This window comes from Girardinichthys multiradiatus, chromosome 23 (genome assembly GCF_021462225.1).
Source record: "Girardinichthys multiradiatus isolate DD_20200921_A chromosome 23, DD_fGirMul_XY1, whole genome shotgun sequence".
Classification (NCBI taxonomy): domain Eukaryota; kingdom Metazoa; phylum Chordata; class Actinopteri; order Cyprinodontiformes; family Goodeidae; genus Girardinichthys; species Girardinichthys multiradiatus.
Genome location: NC_061815.1, coordinates 24346504 through 24369015, shown reverse-complemented (window position 1 = coordinate 24369015; position 22512 = coordinate 24346504). Strand labels below are relative to the sequence as shown.

At 39.2% G+C, this 22512-nt stretch overlaps 1 protein-coding gene across 2 annotated transcripts; it reads left to right on the top strand.

Moving 5' to 3' along the window:
• The first annotated feature begins 51 nt into the window (after window positions 1-51).
• cnot6a (CCR4-NOT transcription complex, subunit 6a) lies at window positions 52-21937 on the top strand. 2 transcript variants are annotated; one of them, XM_047353700.1, is made up of 12 exons: window positions 52-180; window positions 1200-1321; window positions 3904-4090; window positions 4312-4397; window positions 4493-4597; window positions 4909-4977; window positions 6840-6997; window positions 9797-9951; window positions 11134-11288; window positions 11481-11711; window positions 13797-13999; window positions 17588-21937. In XM_047353700.1, the coding sequence occupies exons 2-12, from the start codon at window positions 1210-1212 to the stop codon at window positions 17801-17803; spliced, it is 1677 nt and encodes a 558-aa protein (XP_047209656.1). In that variant the 5' UTR covers window positions 52-180; window positions 1200-1209; the 3' UTR covers window positions 17804-21937. The 2 variants fall into 2 exon arrangements, with proteins under 2 accessions (XP_047209656.1, XP_047209657.1); XM_047353701.1 differs by lacking the exon at window positions 1200-1321 and having other exon boundaries at window positions 129-180.
• The last annotated feature ends 575 nt before the right edge of the window (window positions 21938-22512 follow it).

Here is a 22512-nt window from a genome sequence, read left to right as displayed (position 1 = left end):
TGTGGTTTAACAGCTGGTTGGACCTTCTACACGACAGCCAATAGGGTGCAGCGCTGTTATCGAGAGAGAGAGAAAAAAATCCTTACAGTCGCCATGATACAGCAGCGGAAACGGGGAAGAAGTAGCTAGAAAACAAAAGAGAACACGCAGTCGTCCTCGCGTTTTGGTATGCTCTTGCAGGTAAAACCAAACACTGTGTTAAGAGTCTTATTTAAACATAAATATATTCTTTCTCATAACATCAAACATCCTTATTTTTATTGTACAAAGCGCTCCTTTCGTATTCCAAAGTATTTGAATAGGAACTCGGTCAGCTTCAAATAATTGAGATGTTAGCATCTAGCTTACAGGCTAGCCGAGCTAAGCTAAACAGCTCGCAATTGCTTCCAAGTTTGTCGTTTTAGGGCTGTTTTTAAGGGCCTAAATTATCTCTTTTTTATTTATTTATTGGCGATTATTATGTCTTTTGAAATATAGTAGGCGAAAGCGATGTTTTGCGCTCATTCGTGGCCTTGTTTTTATGCGCAATTCAGTGCCTTGCCATTATGTAAACAAGTGCACACTATATTTTCAACATTGCTCAGTATATTATTTTTTTGACGTTTTTTGGAAGGGCGTCAGGTCATGTTAACTAAGAGATGACACTAATTTAAGTTGCCCTTTTAACCACAATGCTAGTCCGTGAAGTAGTTGGGGATCTGGCTTTGTTATGTAGTCCGATAGCTGCCAATTTAGGTTAAGCTAGGCTAATCAGTTAGCGTCACCGAGGAGAATAATCGGTGAGCCTAGCTTTGTTTATCTAGTCTTTTTAACTGTGCAGTTTCTTATTTTAATCAGCATAAACCCTTGCATTGTTGTAAAACTGCTGTTTTACCAAATCTGGCGGGAAGATTCTCTTAATTTATTCGCTGTATTTTCCGCTTTTAACTTATGTAACAGTAAAGTCCTCATAGCATTCTGTGGCATGTTTCACTTTGGAAATATAGCATCTGATAGTTAGATCGTAACCTTAATGACATGTCTTAATTTTGTAATAAGTTGTATAATCTAACTGCAGATTTGTTGGCAGTCACATCATCCAGTAGGGGTAACTGAAGCACAGTTTTAGGCCAAAACCACGAGGTGTCTTGCAATTTATTGAATATTGGCAGGGATTTTATATTCACCACTGACAGTTTTATTACAAATGATCTCTGTAGTGTTATAGGAATGCCCAAGGAAAAATATGACCCGCCGGATCCCAGGCGGATGTACACAATTATGTCCAGCGAGGAGGCAGCAAATGGGAAGAAGTCATACTGGGCTGAGCTGGAAATCAGTGGTGAGAATCTGCTCTTATAGGTAAAACCAGTGGGCAAAACATTGCCGTGCTGTGTTTTCTGCTTCTGACTGCAAAGCTTTTTATTGTTCCTCAAGTACAATTTACATGTTGTCAGCTCATTAACTTTGTGTCAGTTGGTATATTTTCAAGAGTAGTATGTCAAAGCAAAAAATTTTGACCGAAATTAGATTAAAATAGTTTAAATGGTTCCAGGATTGTTTCTATTAGTTAAAAGATGTGACGGTTACAGAATCTGAAAGGATTCATTTGTTGGCTTATTTGTGTCCCTTAATTTACATGAAAGGATCTTCTCAGTAGAACAGGATTGTAATTACCTTTTAATTCAGGCCAGAGGCCACATTTTTTACAGTACAATATTACATCGCTCTTGTTAAAAACATCAGAGAATACTCTGCCATATTACAAAAACATATTCATGTTGTATTCATTTTCAAAGTAAACAGTATAATTACATCTAAATTATTTAATATTTGATGGAATCGAAACATTTTGCACCTAAATATGCATAGACTAATGTATCAAATCAGTTAACTTTATGTATTTATTTATTTTTTAATACTAAGGTACTTAAAAGCATCAGCTAGCACACTATTTGGTTGATTTATAAAATTCCATTCCCATTCAAGTACATTTAAACAAGATATTTTTCAGACATAAACTTTAAAAAACTGTCTTTAACAAAAATTTAAAAATAAGATGATGAGAAATATTCTGTTTGCTTCCATATTGTTAATATCGAAATCTCAAAACTTTAACCCACATTAGCAAATAAGCAGCTGTGTTTGGGCGGGGGGGGGGCATGGTCAGTACCGTAATCCATGATCAAGACAGGAGGCAGCTACAAACTCACTGGTGGTAACATACCTAGTGTCAATACAACATATGTATATAAACCCTTTAGTTTGTTATATTAGGATTTTATAGAATCACATGAAATGTTGGAATTTTAATGCTTAGTTTACAACGGACAGTCGGAGGATGTTCAGTCAGTCGTTTTACTTTCTTGCAGTAAAAACACAAAATTATTTAACTTAATAGCTTGTAAATATTTTAATAAATCAAGTAGTTAATATGTTATTAATTACCCCGTGTTTAGGGAAAAAGTGAAGTCCTGAACCAACAATGTCACATTTAGGTCTTTGTGGCACCTCCTCTGGCTTTTAACACAGCTTGAACTGTTGAAAAACAATAATCTCCATCAGTCAGTTTCCAACATTCCCGTATAGCAGCTGAAAAAGCTCGTTGCGATTTTGAAGCACTCTGTTTTTAAACTGGAAGCTTAGGTGCATGATTGCTCTTATGTGGGTATTTGTTTTAGAATTGCAAGGATTTTTCTATTTTACGCTCTTATGTGAAATTGTGTAATAATTAGCAGGTTGGGGGACTTTTTCCCTGTATATTTGAAAAAAAATCAACATTATAGGTCAAAGTTAATGAACAAATAAAATACTTTGTAAAGTGCTGATATTTGTTGGATTTAGGACATTTCAGTTTTTTTGGTGTAAAGTTAAATAGAAAAAAGTATTAAAGGCCAGTGAACTTGTTGGTCTGAACACAATTGATTTATATTATTAATCAATCAGCAATAGTGTGAAATATTCCCTCCTTGTTCTCACTTTGTTGTGAAAGTTTTTTTTTTTTTTTTTTTTACAAAATGTAGTACACCCAAACAGCTCAACCTACTAGATGCTCAGTTTGTTTTAGAAGGTTTTACTAAAATATAAAAACAAGGCTTGTTAGGGGATTTTTGGCTGTCTGAAAAATGTGTTAAACTGGCAGAAATTAAATGGTGAATATTTTTTAACATTATATGGGTTTTAGTTATAGAAACCCTTAGGGCTCTGTCATGCCGAGATATGCATCTTTAGTTCTTCATTTTCTCTGGGGTGTCATAGTAAAAAACAAAAATGGTTTCATAACCTGTGTTTTTGTTTAATCTGTTTGAATTCTGAGTTTAGATGTAAAATACTGAAACAAACATTTCTCCAAATTTTGGATTGTCTTTCTGATGCATCTGGGCTTTAGGCTTGTTTAACCTGCAATACTTGCCTGTGCAGAAATGTGCCCAAAAATCTCAACTTAATGCTTTGTTATCAAGTGCTTGTTTTCAGAACCATTATAAAGTTACTGTGCAAATACGACCTAATTTCAGACACCTTTTTTTTTAAAGACAGAAAACTGTATTTATTGCTTAATTTTCTTGCTGCTCTAAAATAGTAAAATTATATCTGAGAGCCATCTTTAGATCATTAGTGTCGAGATGCTTGCTTGCCAATATCAGCTTGTAATTCAGTTGGGAGGCCAGAAAGAGGTTTCCTTTTTTTTTTTTTTTTTACATTTAATCTATATATGAATAAATTGGATCTAATTTGTTTGGGACAAGTATAGTGCTTCTCTCAATATATTATAAAAGTAATTTAAAATTATTAAATCAATTTAAGATTCCTTGCTTAGAGGTTTTTTTTTTTTTTTAGCTACAGTTCAATAGTCAGTTTAGTGTGAAATCGGTTCAGTTTCTAACGAGTTTTTTTTTTCTTTTTTTTTTTTCATGCTTTCTGCAGGCCGAGTAAGGAGTCTCAGCACAGCCCTGTGGTCTCTCACCCACCTCACTGCCCTGCACCTCAGTGACAACTCACTGTCACGCATCCCGCCAGACATTGCCAAACTACACAACCTGGTGTACCTGGATCTCTCATCCAACAAGATCAGGAGCCTGCCGGCAGAGCTCGGCAACATGGTGTCTCTCAGGTCAGTGATATCATGTTACATAATACAATTAGTGCAGAGATAAAGAAAGCACTCGCCACGCGTTACTTGGGCTTTACCATTTGGACTCTTTGTTTATATTTTAATTACATAAACACAGAAGTATGAAGGTTTTGGTCTAGATCTTAATACAGGCAGTGTGACAAATATTTGTCAAGATAATGATCATGAGTTATTATCTAATCCTCATTTGTCCTCTGCAGGGAATTGCTTTTAAATAACAACCAGTTGCGAGTTCTCCCATTTGAACTGGGAAAACTTTTTCAGTTACAGACACTGGGGTTAAAAGGTGGGTTGCAAGTGTTGTTTCTTTCTTTTTTTAAGTCCTTAAGCCCTGTTATTATCTTGGCAGTTTATTCAGACTAATTATCTCTCTCTTTCCAGGAAACCCACTTGCACAAGAAATTATGAGCCTCTATCAGGAACCTGATGGCACACGGAGACTGCTCAGCTACTTGTTGGACAATCTGGCAGGGGCTATCAAGCGCAGTGAGTATTTATCATCCTCTGCTGATCTGAAACTAAAGTCAGAAGTGTGCTTTTGTTTTTACTTCTGATATGTACATTAAAGTACAGCTTAATTGATTTATGCGTGAAAAAACTCTAGATTTTGGGGAGTGTCGCGTAGCGGTAGAGCACGTGACTCGCATACGGAGGCCTCAATTCTCAACACAGCTGTCCTGGGTTCCAGTCCCGACTTCGGAGACCTGTGCTGCATGTCTTCCTCCTCTTTCCAACCCCACTTCAGCTGTTTGGGGCTTGTTTTCTTTTCATAAATCCATATTTTTTCTTTTGCCCAGTACCAACAGAGCAGCCACCAGCCAGGTCATGGATCTCACTCCAGGAACCAGACCGAACACGTCCAGCGAGTAAGGCTTTTCATGTTATTATTCTTTTTATTTGGTTTGTTTTTACTATTTTTCATATAATAGCTGTTAAAGCAAGACTAGGTCTATTTACGTCTGCAGGAATGTAATGCTGCTTGCTGCTGCTGAAATTCCAGCACTAAAATAAGGCTAATATGTAAATGTTAGGGGTGTAACGAGTTTTCGTCATACAGGATCTAGTGATATTTTCTCGTTGAAGTGACCGCTGTCCCCTCAAGCTCTGGCCAGGTGCAGTCAGCATGGCTTCTGATGAAGTTGTAATGGAAGATGCCCCAACTACTGTTAAATCACTTGTTTGGCAGCACTTTGGGTTTCCTGTAGAAACGATAAATGGTAACAGAGTGACAGACAAGACACGAACAATATGTAAACTCTCCATAGAAATATTAGTGTACACTGCGGCTAAAAGTAGCACAATGCAAAGGCACCTTCAGAACCACAACAGCACCGGGCTTAAATTAGCAGCACCTGTGAGGACCATGCAGAAAGGACGGACAGAACGCTGAGAAATGCCTTCGCACCTCAGATGATCTTCGAGGTTTATTAAAACCTCATTCCATCTCATTCTCGTGAACTTGCTATCATGTCTCATCTTGTATCGTTACAACCCTAGTAAATGTAGGAGTGAAAGTTGAGATCATTATTATTCTATTTTTGTTTATTTACTTAAATTTTGATGTCTTTTAATTAAAATATACAGGGGTTGGACAATGAAACTGAAACACCTGTCACGGTATCCAGGGTAATGTCAGCATACCACCAAGAAGGATGAACCACATCCAACAGGATTAACTGTGGACGCAAGAGGAAGCTGTCTGAAAGGGATGTTCGGGTGCTAACCTGGATTGTATCCAAAAAACATAAAACCACGGCTGCCCAAATCACGGCAGAATTAAATGTGCACCTCAACTCTCCTGTTTCCACCAGAACTGTCCGTCGGGAGCTCCACAGGGTCGATATACACGGCCGGGCCGCTATAGCCAAACGTTTGGTCACTCATGCCAATGCCAAACGTTGGTTTCAATGGTGCAAGGAGTGCAAATCTTGGGCTGTGGACAATGTGAAACATGTATTGTTCTCTGATGAGTCCACCTTTACTGTTTTCCCCACATCCGGGAGAGTTACGGTGTGGAGAAGCCCCAAAGAAGCGTACCACCCAGACTGTTGCATGCCCAGAGTGAAGCATGGGGGTGGATCAGTGATGGTTTGGGCTGCCATATCATGGCATTCCCTTGGCCCAATACTTGTGCTAGATGGGCGCATCACTGCCAAGGACTACCGAACCATTCTTGAGGACCATGTGCATCCAATGGTTCAAACATTGTATCCTGAAGGCAGTGCCGTGTATCAGGATGACAATGCACCAATACACACAGCAAGACTGGTGAAAGATTGGTTTGATGAACATGAAAGTGAAGTTGAACATCTCCCATGGCCTGCACAGTCACCAGATCTAAATATTATTGAGCCACTTTGGGGTGTTTTGGAGGAGCGAGTCAGGAAACGTTTTCCTCCACCAGTATCACGTAGTGACCTGGCCACTATCCTGCAAGAAGAATGGCTTAAAATCCCTCTGACCACTGTGCAGGACTTGTATATGTCATTCCCAAAACAAATTGATGCTGTATTGGCCGCAAACGTAGGCCCTACAACATACTAATAAATTATTGTGGTCTAAAACCAGGTGTTTCAGTTTCATTCTCCAACCCCTGTATCTTCTGCAGTAATTGCAGATGATGAAACATTTCTTCTTACCTGTTGAAATCAGCCACATGTAAGGGTTTGGTCCATTTTACTCAGTTAAACTAAGTTCATTCCGTTTGTTTTCTGTTTCCCTTTCATAGCACTGTTCTCGGTTATGTGTTACAACGTGCTGTGCGATAAGTATGCCACACGACAGCTATATGGCTACTGCCCCTCCTGGGCTCTAAACTGGGAGTACAGGAAGAAATCCATCATACAGGAAATCATGAGCTGTAATGCAGATATCATCAGTTTGCAGGTAAGATATAATAAAGCTTGCTTCAAGGTTTGGAAGTAATTTTTTTTTTGTTTATGAAATGAATGTTTTAGAAACATTTTGAGAAAAACCAAAGGTTTGGCCTTCAGCTCCCGATGACAGGGTGCCTTATGCCACAGCATTGCTTGAAAAGCACATTTTGCAAAACATGTATAAATACGTCAGGTTAGGTTGCAGCTTACTGTTACAAAATAAATATAACTGAAATATACCTTTTTCTAATAACCCTTTGGATTTAATTGAACTGGGCAGTGTGGTATAAATGGGGAGATGGGTTATTGTTAGAATGAGGGAAAATATTTTCATCCAGTTCAGAAGCCATGTTTGATGATTACGTCGCTGCAGTGACTCAAATACATTTCAATTTTTTTTTATGTTAAAAAAAAAACCTGTTTAAGAAGGAGTTGTTTGTTTGTAGTATTTGCTGAAGCAAACCACTCTACACTCACCTGTCACTTTATTAGGCACAACCTTTCAAGTGGTTCTCGACTCAAAAAGCAAGTCAGCCAATTACATGGCAGCGGCTCAAGATGTAGAGGCGGTAAAGACGACTCACTGAAGTTGGAAATGGATATTAACACCATGGATGTTCAGCTGACAGATCTGCAGGAACTGTGCGATGATGTCATGTCAATTTGGACAGACATCACTGAGCAATGTTTCTGACGTATTGAGTCTGTGGCATGAAGAGTTGAGGCAGCTCTGAAGGCAAAGGGGGGGGTCCATCCAGGTACTAGCAAGATGTATGTAATAAAGTGGCCGGTCACTTGTGTGTCCAGCTAATTTCCAGTAGAAAGCGGAGTATTTATACATTTCTTACAGTGAATTTTTGTTGAGTTGTTGAGAAATATATTGAAAGTAACCCACCCACAGAAAACATTTACTTTTTTGTTACCAAAGGCAGTTATGGCAGCAAAAAGGCTTTTTTCCACTTGGTGAAACTTCTTCCTTGTTTGCAGTTTTTCTAAGAAGCCAGTTTGCAAATTAAATAATCTTGCTGAATTTCTCATAAGTTTAAATTAAGTCTCAGTCATTTTATCATTGTTTACAAAACCTTTAAAGCTTATAACTAAAATCTATTAAAAATAAAAATGTTCAAAGTAAAGGCGAATAATTATGTGCAGTCCCACTTTTAAAGATTGTTTTAATAAATCTTGAGTAATGTCAACAAAACAAAGTTTTTAACATTTCATTTGAGGCACACGCTCATTTATTGAAACGACCTTTTTGTGTGATTTCTTCAGGCCTTCTGCCTTTCCTCATGCTGTCTGTACCCAGACAGTTTTGTGTTTTTGAAGAATTGTAATTATGGTTTAATTATGTCACCTAAACAGCTGTTGGGTTAGGATATGTAATTACTGCCATCTTTTTTTTTTTCTTCTTGTCAATGTCAATGGGTCTGACCTCTGTGTGAGTTTTAGCTGGTTTCCTTTTCCAAACATTTGCATGTAACGATATTTGGTTATTGTACTAATGTGTACGCATTAATGTACTTGGCATTTACGCCAAGTGCCCATGCTGGAAATCATGTGATGGACCTGATGCATTGTTTCTCTTGCGATGTGTCTCTTTCAGGATATACTCCACCTAACCACTACTTTAAGCAGCAGTATAGACGAGGTCATAGTAAAGTCTGATCCGTAAGTGTAGGATAGACACAATCTGATTAAAAAACACGCCACATATTTCGCTCTCTGTTTATTGAACTGGAAACATTTCATTGTCGACATCGTTGAAACACTAACCTGACTCATCAAAACTGATAAAAATGTATTATTAACAGCTAAAGCTAAAGTTAAATATTTAATGTTGATAGTGGTGGGTGACATGGATAAAACTTTGCATCGTCAGAGGACTGCTGTTGTAGTTTCTTTCTTCATGCAGTGAGGATTTACAAAAAAACTTCACAAAGCCTTCCTTGTGCAGTTTATAAAGTGCAAAGTATAGCTACATTTAAAGGTTTATGCTCTTTGAATGTTGAAATATCCTTGCAGTGCTGTCACTGCCCTGTCCTTGGGTCTGAGGCGACACATCTGAGACGATGTGTTCAAGGGGCAGTCACAAACTCGGACGTTTCTAACTGGAAAAACTGAATTTGGTTTTTATGTTGTTTTCATTTTAATCTCTTATACTAAATACGTTTTTATCAAGGTAATCATTAAGACAAGTAACCGTTTCTTCCCTGCATCATAGAGGTTAATTCATGAAGCTGAAGGAAAAGGATGAAATTAAACTGATGTCTGATTGGAGCTTAGAGCTGCAATGTATAGAATTTGACCCCTAGATGATCTCTCTGTTGTAGCAGATTGTTTTTCTATCATTGTCATATCGCCCACCACAACCTGATGATCATCTGAGGTTTCATTACCCGCTTTTAACTGTGACAACCCAGTTATTTATTATGTATAATAAATAAAACCTTAAAACTGGAGATGCACTGATCTCTCTTTTACTGGCTGGCTGTTTTTGGGCTGACCTGCTATTTGGTGGTTCCTATTTCAGGACCAGAAAACATACAAACTTATGTGTGTAAACTTTGGCTTTAATGTTTCAACTACATGAAAAAAATGAAGGGAGTACAAAATAATTAAAGCATATGTCCAGTTTTTAGCTACATTTAGAACGAAGCTCACTAAATAATGTGCTGTTTAATGAATTACTGGTTAACACTTAATAAACTGTTGGATTTGTTGTTTGGGATTGTCTTTTGGTCTGGGGTCTGTTGCAGAAATGTACGGCTGCTTATTAGTAGTTAATTTCTTTCTTTCTACTGATTTCCAGGAAGTTGAAACGGAGCAGTACTACAGCTTCTTCTTGCCAGAGTTGAAGGAGCAGGGATACGACGGGTTCTTCAGTCCAAAGTCACGAGCCAGAACGATGTCTGAGTCGGATCGTAAACATGTGGACGGATGTGCAGTTTTCTTCAAAACGGAAAAGTAAGCAGTGAAACATTTCTGTAAGGCGTTGAGAAATTATTTTAAATCATAGGTTTCGAATAATTAGGTTCTAATACTTTGCTCAGTCAGATCTATTGCTGCCACAGAATATTTAAAAAATATATCTATGGACAAATTTGTTTAATAACATAAAATCGTTATAATTTTTCTTTTCTCCAAAACAATATGTTTTATTTCTTTTATTTTATTCTCTACAATACATGTTGTAAATGTCTTGCTTGGTGCAGAATAAAATGTTAACAGTTTTTCACTTTAAAGTGTGAATTATATACATGAACAGTGACAAAAATAAATTCAACTAAGCTTATTATTTATGTACTTACAAATAAAAAAAAAGTGAACATTCAGAATACAAGACAGGATTAAACTGAAGTGGAAATAAGCAAAAATAAGTCTTGGTTCAATCAGTTTGCAACAACAGTGAAAAAAATTCTGTCAAACTCTTTAGTTAAAATGTAGCAATAGACTAACTTTAAAATGCTTAGAATCTATTAGGTGTATGTACTATTAAGGAATTTGTCTCGATTAAACCTGTTTATAATTCCCATTACCCACATAAATGTGATTGAAGCAGAATGAAATGAAAGTCATTTGGTTTTCTTCATAAATCTGCTCATTAGCTGTCTGCACGTGTAAACAGACGGGCATGTAGAACAGGAAAACGTAGCGAATGGACAACTTGTCTAACCTCATAGCATTCAGCAGCTTTAAACGTTTCTTTTCTGGCTCGTCAGCGGCAGTCTTTGTAGCTTCTTCTGCACTTCACTGCTGTGGTCCGTAACTAAACCTGGAGAAAACCCAGATCTTCTTTTTATGATGTCTTACTTTGATGTACTTCCATACCTGAGACCACTTCAGCCTTAAAAACTTTGAGAAACGTTTTGAAAAATCTAGTGCATTAGGGAGTATTCAGACGCTCTATCTGCCATGTTTGGTTTGAAATGGACAATGCAGGAGCCAATCTCTGCTTACTTAAAGTCACGTTTTGCTGCACACTGCAGGGAGAGGACTCTACACACTGTCGGGACTGTGGAGGAGCATTTTTTGTAACATTTAAAGCACAGTTTGGATTTTTATATTTACTTTCTCAGTGACCTAAATTCCCTTCATTTGCAGCATATAAAGGAAATTGTTGGTTTTGAAAACATGTGCACCTCCTAGGTTCAGTGCTGTGCAGAAACACACAGTGGAGTTCAACCAGCTGGCCATGGCTAACTCCGAGGGCTCAGAGCCGATGCTGAACAGGGTGATGACGAAGGACAACATTGGAGTAGCTGTACTGCTTGAAGTCCACAAAGAGATGATGGAAATGTCTTGTGAGTAGTCTTGTTTTTATTTCTCTAATCTTTTATGATTGTAGTGTTTGCATATCTTAGATTTGCTCTTACTATTGATCCTTATTTGTGTATAACTCAAAATATTGTGGTTTATGGAGGTGTATGTTGCATAAAAACGTTTTCTGCTATAAGAACATATATGGCTAATATGCTTGCGATTGATCTTTGTAGCTGGTAAATCGCTCCACGGCCTGGACAAGCAGCTTCTGCTGGTTGCAAACGCCCACATGCACTGGGATCCTGAGTACTCAGATGTCAAGCTGGTCCAGACCATGATGTTCCTGTCAGAGGTGAAGAATATCGTGGACAAGGCAACACGCAGCTTCAAGCTTTCCACCTCTGGTGAGACCAATGCTATTCCACTGGTGCTGTGTGCTGACCTCAACTCCTTACCTGACTCTGGTAAGTAAGCGAGCGCTGTTTTTTTTTTTTTTATATGACTGTTTGTGTCTAGTTGCGCTCAGGGGAAAAAAAATCTGTTCTCTATGTTGCACCTTTAGTTTTGGGTTAATTCATCATAAAACACCAAAGAAAAATAACCTTTTGATAATAGAACACAGACAATTCCAATGAAGCAAAATTTTAACCATTTGAAATTAATATTATATGTTTGTATGAGGCAGCTTTTAAAATCCAGTCCTAATCATTTGTGTGAAGGTGTCTAAACTTGTCATGCTGCTATTGTCTGGTTCTGCCTCCGTCATGTTACCACTTGGGATGCACGATTTCAGTCATTTAATTCTGACATGGTTGCTGATTGTTGCTTTCACAGTATAATTTATGAGTACTTCCAATTTCAAGGCACTATCTTATATTTACTATTAAACATTGTCTCCACAACACTCCATGAGCTGTAGAGTCTAAGCCACAAAAAAAAAAAAATAACTTGTGGTTTGGGCATTAAGAGATGTTAAAGGTCTATTGAACTGGTCAAAGAAGTGCAGCCTGTTACTGTTAATAAGGTAATACATTTTTTTTTTTGAAAGACCTATTGACAGGCTAGAGCTGCACGTCTGCAGCCGACTGCAGGTTCACTTCATTAGCCGATTTCCCGGCTAACTACCCAGCTAATGTGATCTTGTAAGACTCGCACTATGACTACGCGGAGCAGCACAACAAATAAAGTATGCTGTGCTGATAACTTAAACCAGTGTTTATTCTACTTTTTTCCAGCCTTAAACCACTGTATATGTCTGTAAAATGAACAAATAAGTAAATAATGGGTAGCTAAGGGTGTATTCACACTAGGCAAGTTCTTTGGTCTTCTTGTTTGGTCAGGACTAAAAGCAGACTTTATTTTTTTCATTTGACCACATTGTACTTTCTGCAAGCGAACTCTAACTTGTAAACAAAGCCTCACCTATGAGGATCTTTGCTCCCATTGGACAGAAATGACTCAGGTGGGACAGAACACAGACCTGGAAATGGAGGAAAACTTGTTTGATGTATCTTGTGCTTTTTGATATGCATTTTACCATGGCATTGTTCAGCAGATCGTTTGAACCCACTTCTTCATTTTCTCGCTAAACATGCTGAATACGACCACATTCCTCTGTGTCTTTTCAAGCAGTTGGGTTAGGTGTGCATCCGCCAAAATATCAAGGAGCAACAGTGTCTCTTTGTTGCTCCAGGTCTGTCCCCAGCTCATTGTTTGAAGCGTCCATGCAGTAGTAGCGTTAGCAAAACTCTAGGGCTAATTTGTCCCACAATGCCCTGCTCATTAAGTCCAAAAAGGCGTATGTTTCCTCTAGGTAGGTCGGATCGAAACAAGTTCGTATTCACACCAAAAGCGCACCGCACCAGTCTGTTTGGAAGCAGACTGAAACCACCTCAAAAACTGGGTCTCAATCCGGTGGTTTGGCCTAGCTATAGTGCACCTCTTAGTTTCAATCTGCAACGAACAACCAGGTCTCCATTCAGGACCTGTACAGGTCTGAGCTTTAGGAAATAAGCCACAAAAATATTTGCAGACCCCATAGATCCTGGACACAAATTGCTTAGACTTTTACCTTCAGGTTCACCACTACAAAGCACTTTGTAGCCACCAAAGAGAACTGTGAGAACAATAAACACCTTGCAGCCTGAGTAATAAGCATATATACCCATTACAAACGGCCAATATATCTACATATATGTACATATTGTTCTTTTTATATTTTCTTTCCTCTAAAGTTTATATATTTATACTAAAGGTCTGTATGCTGTGTGCGTGTGAAACCCAATTTAAATTCCTTGTATGTGCCCTCAAACTGGGCCAATAAAGCTGATTCTGATTATTTTCCCGTTAGACCCAAAAAGGTTCAAAGTGCTGGATAAAAAAGAATGTCCATTGAACATTCAAAGAAATCATTATGAAAATGTTACTTACAGACCGGTAGAGTTCGAAGTTTCTGTTCATCTGACATTAATGTGAATCTAGACTCCTCCTCTTAGTGTTCTCATAGTAACGGACACATTTCAGCCATCACATTTCTGCTTTTTCCTCAGGTGTAGTGGAGTATCTGAGTACTGGTGGAGTGGACTGCACCCACAAGGACTTCAAGGAGCTTCGTTACAGTGACAGCCTGACCAAATTTAACTGCAATGGCAAGAACAGCACGTCCAATGGCAGGATCACCCACGGCTTCAAGCTGAAGAGCGCCTATGAGAACGGCCTAATGCCTTACACCAACTACACCTTTGACTTCAAGGTAATTAGATAAATACAAATTTGTACTTTTTTCTCGTCGTTATGATGCTACATCATACAACTATAATGAAATGGAAAAACAAGAATTGGCTACACGTGTTGGAATATATTGAGGATTTTAGTTGTGAAATTGCTTGATTTTCCAACACCGACTCTGGTTTTCAATGAGGTCAGGGTCGTTCCAGAACCTTGATGTTTGCCTGCATTATCCATTCTAAAAACCATTATAGCGATTGTCAGATTCAGGGTGAAAGAAGAGCCAGAGAAGACTCAGAGCGGCAAGACAAAGCAAGACAGGGGAGTATAAGTGAAGGAGAGAGGAGGAAACCATAGAGCGATACAAGCTAAAGTATATGTGAGGCTCATCATATATATACACAATAAACCCAGCGTACAACGATTTAATGGTTGAGGTATTCATTATTACATGTATGCTGTTACTAGTGACGCTGCCTAATACCCAACCAGTGGTCGACACTCTTCTAACGTTGCTGTGTCAGCATGGCTGAAACTGCAAGCAAGCAGGCACTAAGAAGGCAACTGTTGTTTTTTTCTGACTGGTTCATGGAGTAGGACAGGGACAGCTTTTGGTGTGCATTACCACCCCCCTCTGAATTGGAGAAACATTCACACGTGTGTCACCAGCCTAGTTCAAAGGTTAGGTTGGATCGTCTTACAGGTTAACTGTTAGCATCAGCTTCCACAATTTTTTTCTTTTCCTGTTTAGAGTTAGTGCAGCTAATCTTTTAGTTAGTGGAATGTAGGTTAATTCTAGTGAAGCTAACGTTTTGGTTAGCTGTTGAGTGAAACAGGGTGCTCCAACCAAAGAGTGGTCCCAAACACCAGTCAAAACGGTTCAGAAACGATTCCAACTTCAGTCCCGTTGGGAATTCATGGACTGTGCTTAAAAGTCAGCTCTGGGCTGGTAAACCAGCTGAGTAAAATGAGCTTTACCAGTTCTGCCATAGTCATTATACAGGTCCTTCTCAAAATATTAGCATATTGTGATAAAGTTCATTATTTTCCATAATGTCATGATGAAAATTTAACATTCATATATTTTAGATTCATTGCACACTAACTGAAATATTTCAGGTCTTTTATTGTCTTAATACGGATGATTTTGGCATACAGCTCATGAAAACCCAAAATTCCTATCTTACAAAATTAGCATATTTCATCCGACCAATAAAAGAAAAGTGTTTTTAATACAAAAAACGTCAACCTTCAAATAATCATGTACAGTTATGCACTCAATACTTGGTCGGGAATCCTTTTGCAGAAATGACTGCTTCAATGCGGCGTGGCATGGAGGCAATCAGCCTGTGGCACTGCTGAGGTCTTATGGAGGCCCAGGATGCTTCGATAGCGGGCTTTAGCTCATCCAGAGTGTTGGGTCTTGAGTCTCTCAACGTTCTCTTCACAATATCCCACAGATTCTCTATGGGGTTCAGGTCAGGAGAGTTGGCAGGCCAATTGAGCACAGTGATACCATGGTCAGTAAACCATTTACCAGTGGTTTTGGCACTGTGAGCAGGTGCCAGGTCATGCTGAAAAATGAAATCTTCATCTCCATAAAGCTTTTCAGCAGATGGAAGCATGAAGTGCTCCAAAATCTCCTGATAGCTAGCTGCATTGACCCTGCCCTTGATAAAACACAGTGAACCAACACCAGCAGCTGACACGGCACCCCGGACCATCACTGACTGTGGGTACTTGACACTGGACTTCTGGCATTTTGGCATTTCCTTCTCCCCAGTCTTCCTCCAGACTCTGGCACCTTGATTTCCGAATGACATGCAGAATTTGCTTTCATCTGAAAAAAGTACTTTGGACCACTGAGCAACAGTCCAGTGCTGCTTCTCTGTAGCCCAGGTCAGGCGCTTCTGCCGCTGTTTCTGGTTCAAAAGTGGCTTGACCTGGGGAATGCGGCACCTGTAGCCCATTTCCTGCACACGCCTGTGCACGGTGGCTCTGGATGTTTCTACTCCAGACTCAGTCCACTGCTTCCACAGGTCCCCCAAGGTCTGGAATCGGCCCTTCTCCACAATCTTCCTCAGGGTCCGGTCACCTCTTCTCGTTGTGCAGCGTTTTCTGCCACACTTTTTCCTTCCCACAGACTTCCCACTGAGGTGCCTTGATACAGCACTCTGGGAACAGCCTATTCGTTCAGAAATTTCTTTCTGTGTCTTACCCTCTTGCTTGAGGGTGTCAATAGTGGCCTTCTGGACAGCAGTCAGGTCGGCAGTCTTACCCATGATTGGGGTTTTGAGTGATGAACCAGGCTGGGAGTTTTAAAGGCCTCAGGAATCTTTTGCAGGTGTCTAGAGTTAACTCGTTGATTCAGATGATTAGGTTCATTGCTCGTTTAGAGACCCTTTTAATGATATGCTAATTTTGTGAGATAGGAATTTTGGGTTTTCATGAGCTGTATGCCAAAATCATCCGTATTAAGACAATAAAAGACCTGAAATATTTCAGTTAGTGTGCAATGAATCTAAAATATATGAATGTTAAATTTTCATCATGACATTATGGAAAATAATTAACTTTATCACAATATGCTAATTTTTTGAGAAGGACCTGTATATACAGCCACGATGGGGGGTTTTCACTGACTTCGCTGAAGTCGCAGCCTCACTTCGAGTCCGCCATCTTGGGTGTCTGCATATCGCTTCACGCTTTTCACAACATTGCAACACTGCATACTTTTTCAACCATGGAAATGATTTTAGAGTCTTTACAGCCTCTGTAGGCCATGTACCTCAGGAAAATTCTGGTACTCAACAAGGTGGATCCATATTTTGGTTTGCTTAGCGCAAATCCGGACGATTGACCGCACATAATGTTTAGACAGGCAAATATTCAAGTTCAGTATCGCCTTTTATAGGATAATTAAATAATATGTATATTCCTGGACAATACATTTACAGTATAACAGTAAAGGAAAATTACAGCCTACATCTAGAACTACAGTACATGTAGACCAACATTATTTATTTACCTGTCACTGCACACTCTGGGTCAAGTCGCCCAAATCCGCCCTGGATATCCGATTGAGCCACATTAGTCGATGTTGTGTACTCGGTGTTTTTGTTTTCTCACACTGATTTTATATTACGGCTGGCAGACGATAGAATGAACGTTGGTCTCGACCACAACCCACAATTAAACAAGTTTTCCCCATCGTTAAATTGAATGGTCCGGAGTTTTGCTTCACTGATCACGCTAAAACAACAAAAACAGGCTGCAGCTGCCACCCAAGATGGAGATCGCTCATGACTGCGATGTCATTTGAAAACCCCCCCATTGTGCCAGAGACATTTACCCCTATCATTGGCAGTGTGTGACTGTATTTCAGCCTGTTTGTATAATTTTATACCTGTCTGGATTGTAAAAACTCTGGTGTATATTCTTGTTTTTAAATTAATTTAAGTTGCATTCAGCTCTGGAAAAATAAATAGTTGAAATTTGTGATTAAGAGGCCTAAATTAATGACATTCATCCCAATGATGGGTTTATGTAAACGTCTGAGCGCCACACGGTATTTTATTTGTTATCTGTAATTCTTCTTTTTTTCGTTCCATAGGGTGTCATCGACTATATTTTCTACTCCAAGCCTCAACTGAACGTGCTGGGCATCTTGGGCCCCCTGGACCCTCATTGGCTCGTAGAGAACAATGTCAGCGGCTGCCCACACCCCCACATCCCCTCTGACCACTTCTCTCTCTATGCTCAGCTGGAGCTGCTCCTGCCCAGTGTACCCTCCCAGGTCAATGGGCTTCACCTGCCTGCACGCAGGTAGTGAGACCCTGCCATGCCACCAGGGGGAGCTGTAACCACAGCTTCCCCCTCCACCAGCTCTTCTCTCCGCAACCTCTGGAGGAGGAAGACCGGAAAACAACACAACCTGTAAAATAATCGTACAGTGAGGTCTGGCTGACAGGGATTTCGTATAAAATGTTATAGATATTCTATATATTTTTTTTTTTTTCTGTTTTTCTTTTTACGTCCTTTTTTAACTGCTTGGTTCAGTCCTCTGTATGTATCACGTGTTTTGGACTCCCTGTTCTTATCCGGTTCACAAACCCCTGCTTGCTTTATTTTTTTGTCTTTTAACTAGAGGGGATGGTAGCTCCTTCGGATTCATCACATGAGTCTCTGTGTGGTTCAATGGGGAAGCTTGAAAGCAGCTGAGTGGGTGACATTTAGCTGAGAAGCTGCAGAGCTGTCTGTCTGTCTGTCTGTCTGTCTGTCCCTGTATAAATTTAAAACCAGCAAAGACAGCAGACTTGTCTGTCTCAGTCATCAATGTTTGGCTCATGCTCGTTATCCATCTGTACTCCGGGCAGCCGGCGTAAATTCTCAGTCTTTGTAAGATGTGTACATTTGTAAGTCGGGTCGAAACAGCTTTTTATCGCTATAGATGAGTATCCCTGCAAGCGGATGCACTGCAGCTGATCCGAGAGGATGTTTTCTCCTGTCATTCTGTGGTGCTCAGGCCTTCTGGTGTGGTCACGGCCTCCTGCGGTGCTACAAGATAGTTCACACCCCTGACCCCTGGTCCTGGTGCATTAGAAGCAGAATCATGTGACATCGGCAGTTCAAAAAAAGAGAAAAAGTGAGAAACTGAGCAGCTACCATCCTTTTTGCAGACAGTTTCATCCCTGGCTTGTATAGTTGTTATGCTAGTCATGTGCTTAAGAGCTCATCTGGCCCGAGTATCACCTTTTTTAGAGTAAGGAGCGAGGAAGTTAGGCTGATCGGCAAAGCAGCGGGAGGGAGGGGGGCCTTTCACAAACCTTTTTCATTGCCGTCATTGGCTTTTTGCCACAGAGAGCGAAAAATGGCTGACTAGTAAAACCAGCATTCCTCTCACTATCAGGAGATGACCTCCAACTTCACTCATGCAAGCTGTCTCAAACACACAGAGGTAATTTGCAGGCAGATGTGTAGCACTGTCTCCGAGGCCAGTAGTGACCTTCCCCCCAGCCATAAGTTCACACACAGAAGCAGTGATTTTTTTCACAAGTGTTTGTACAGAATAGAAATCTAGACTCAGTCTTTACATGATTGTATATGAACCACAAAAAGACCTGTTTTCTGGCATTTTTTTTGTACGAAGAGTAAATTATGGTCAGATTAAGAAAAAAAGATTGTATTGTAAACTATGGCTAAATTTTTATCCAGTTAATGTTAAGATGAATTAATATTACCAGCTTGTACAAAAGACGTAAGAGGAGGCTGCTTGCGGCGTTCGTTGTCACTTCTTTGCACTCCCAAGAGATTAACTGTAATCCATTAGGATTGTTTTGGTTGATTTGCTCTGTTGTAAATAGACAGTCAATTTTTACATGTTGCTTTCTGCCCATTAACAAAGCCAATGATCTGGACTGCTGCCGATGGTCTCGACGATGGGACACGCAGCACCAATTCGCATCTGTTCATCTGGCTCCACAGCGAAGCGCAAAACGACACAACATGGAGAAGTCCCGCGCGTACGCCACGTACTCACTGTAGCAGTTGATGTTGTCTTGCACTATTTACATGCAACAAACACCCAAGCAGCCTCCTCTCCTTTTATTTTTAAATACTGTTGAGACATTTGTGAAGATTTTATGTCCTTTTTTTTTTTTTTTTTGTTAATGTTTATTTCCGTTTTTTTATGAGATGTGACAATGTAATGATGATGTTTATATCCTTCCTCTTCATTGAGCTCTCTAGTAATCAGGTATGCTTTCTCCACCAGGCGGGGTTGTCTTTATAAATTCACTTTTGCCCCCAGATTACCTAATCTCCTTAGCTTCCTTCTTGGCCACAAATACCCCCGAGCTTATCCATCACTCCCATCATAAAACACCCAACCTCAGACTTTTTCTGCTACACTTCTCTCAAACCATTTTTTTAACCTCTTGCCCCACTATTTTGTTTTGTAAAGATTTTCGACCCATGTCATTGCAGCTATAGTGCCATTTGTGGACCACCCCTGCCGCTTGCCTTTGCATTGGAAAGGGTTGGAAGAGCCCATTTGTTCCCTGCTTTTTACTGCTGTTTCTGTCAAAAAGGCCAGGCTGTCAAGTTTCTATTAATCAGATTTGTTGCGTCTGTGGGGTTAATTGAAATGCACTTAAACAATTTGGATGCAGCTCCTATTATTGTCCAAAAAGAACTTAGCATGTTGAAGAAGCAAGGAAATGGGTGTCAACTTTAGTGCCTGTCTCGTTCCTTCTGTCTTTCCTCTCCTGCAGTGAAAATCGATGTGTCCTAATTGATTTTTCTATCCTGAATGGCATTAGTATTGTAGTAGATTTAAAGGGTAGCTTCTCTTTATTTTGTTTGTTTTTTTGTAAAGTGTGAATAAAAGATGTATTTCTTGTTTTCTTTCTAAAAAGAGAAGTTTTGGTGTTAATGTGTAAATCATGATTTCTACAATGATGATGATCTGCTACATTGTTTTTACCTTTTCTTATCCCTTCCACCACAAACCAAATCCTCTGTCGAAATCATGACACATTGTGTCGATGGATTGATTGGAGAGGTCAAATGTTCCTGGAGATGCTTCACAAAAGGAAGTAACCACAAGATCCCACCTTTTTCTTTGTTCTTTTTCTCCGTTTTAAGTTTCCACTTTACTTTGGATGCTTCTTTGCACTAGCTGGAGAGTGCTGGTGTCCGTAGGTTAGGACAGCAGAGCTGTCTCACTAGTGGCTGCCGTTCAGTACTAGCAAATACGTTTTTGACGGGTGTTTAAAAAAATATAACCTAAAAAAAAAATAAAAATAGTGTTTGTACGGCAAAGCTAACAATGTGCCGTTAGACCGGTCCTGTGATTTTATTTTTTCTGTACTACCAGTCCCATCCCATTCTGATTTCATGCTTTACAAGTGGTTCAATCTGTTAGACTAGCTAGTGATGGTGTCGAAATCTGTTTTTGTTTCTTTGTTACTTCTCTTCCTTGTTTCCTCTGAATATCTGTCAAATTAGAGCTGAATTTTGTCACCAGTGGGTCATCAAGTTGCAAGCTTTTTATTTGTTCAGGCTGATTTAGCTTAGTGATTTTTGTTTTTTTTCCTCCTCCTGGCTGCATCTTTTTGTAATGGTGCAAACCAAAGCTGCTTGTAGTACAGTTCTGTTGTAGAGACCAATCTTACACCAGACAACCTTTTTCATGTCTGTCATTTTGGGAAAAAACGACCCGCCGTCTTCATGCAAAGTAGGGCTGTTGTTTCTTTTCTCTGATCCCATTTAGTTTCTTGTTCTTTCCATCAGCTAAACTTGGCAATAATAACCAGAAACATTCACATTCAGCCATTTTTGTTAACCCTTTTAAAATGTAGCCATTGCACCCTTCAAACCGTTTCACCCACCTTAAATCTTCTTACCTGCATCGTTACCCGGACCTCCAACTCCCCCTCTCTTTTATCATCCATTTTGTATATTTGCTCATCTCTTCCTTGCCAATTTTAGTGGTAGTTGTTGAATGATCAGGATTGTCTATCTGTAGTCAGCTGAGTACATATATTGATCTGTGTCACTGTGTTTATGCACTGGACCAACTATTGTTTACCATTCATAAAATACCAGCAAAAAAAAAGGAAAAAAAAAGATGAACACTTGCACAATGTTGTAGAATGTCCATTAACCCAGATGAGAAATCAAGGCAGCTGTTTTCAAATCAACACATACTGTTTAAAACTGAAACTGAATGGTAAACAATGCTTTCTGTTGTATCCCTTAGCCGTCCTTTTTATTCTCTTTGGACTAGTTTTATTCTTTTATTATATATTTTTCTTTTGACTACAGGTTCTGCTTGTTTCCTTTACACCTACCTATGTATTTTCCTACTTCTGGTTGAAAAATAAATTCTGTATTATCTGTTTCAAGCTGTGTCACCTCTTATTCTTTGCAATGGATATTGAAAATAAATTCTATATCTGTTCTCCTTGTCTTGCCTGCGTTTTCATCTTTTTGATTCCTCCGAGGCTTATTTTCTCAATGGATGCCTTGTGTTTTCACTGCAGAACTGATTTTTGTTTAATTAGGTTTTTTAATCCATAAATCCTTCATTTTTAATTTGTAAATATTTGTAGGAAATGCTCAACTACCAGTTTGAAGCTTGCATACAGTGTATTGCAAAAATATTTGTAAAGTTCATATTTGTCATGTCGGAAACATAAACTTCAATATTTTTTCTTATTGGACTTTTATATCACAACATAATGTAGCTTATTGTTATGAAGTGGAAGACATGGACAAGTCTTTAGCAAATAGAAATCTGGAAAAAGCTGCTGGCATTTGTATTTAACCCACCTGAGTAAATACTGTGTTTTGTAGGACCACCTTTTGCTGAAATCCTAGCAACAGATCTTTCGGGGTATGTCTCCAACACCTCTAAAGATTTCTTCCACATACACAACTTAAAAAGTTAGTTGTATTTGGTTTTTGGGTGAAATTTCAGGATGAACCGTCATTAATCTAGTCATTGTGCCCCTGCATGAACAACACAGACCTAGT

Bases quoted from the DNA above. Each gene is read 5' to 3' on its own strand.
- cnot6a (XM_047353700.1), top strand. From the start codon at position 1,210: ATGCCCAAGGAAAAATATGACCCGCCGGATCCCAGGCGGATGTACACA. The intron at 4,091-4,311 runs GTCAGTGATATC...TGTCCTCTGCAG, and splicing joins GGCAACATGGTGTCTCTCAG to GGAATTGCTTTTAAATAACA. The intron at 4,398-4,492 runs GTGGGTTGCAAG...CTCTCTTTCCAG, and splicing joins ACAGACACTGGGGTTAAAAG to GAAACCCACTTGCACAAGAA.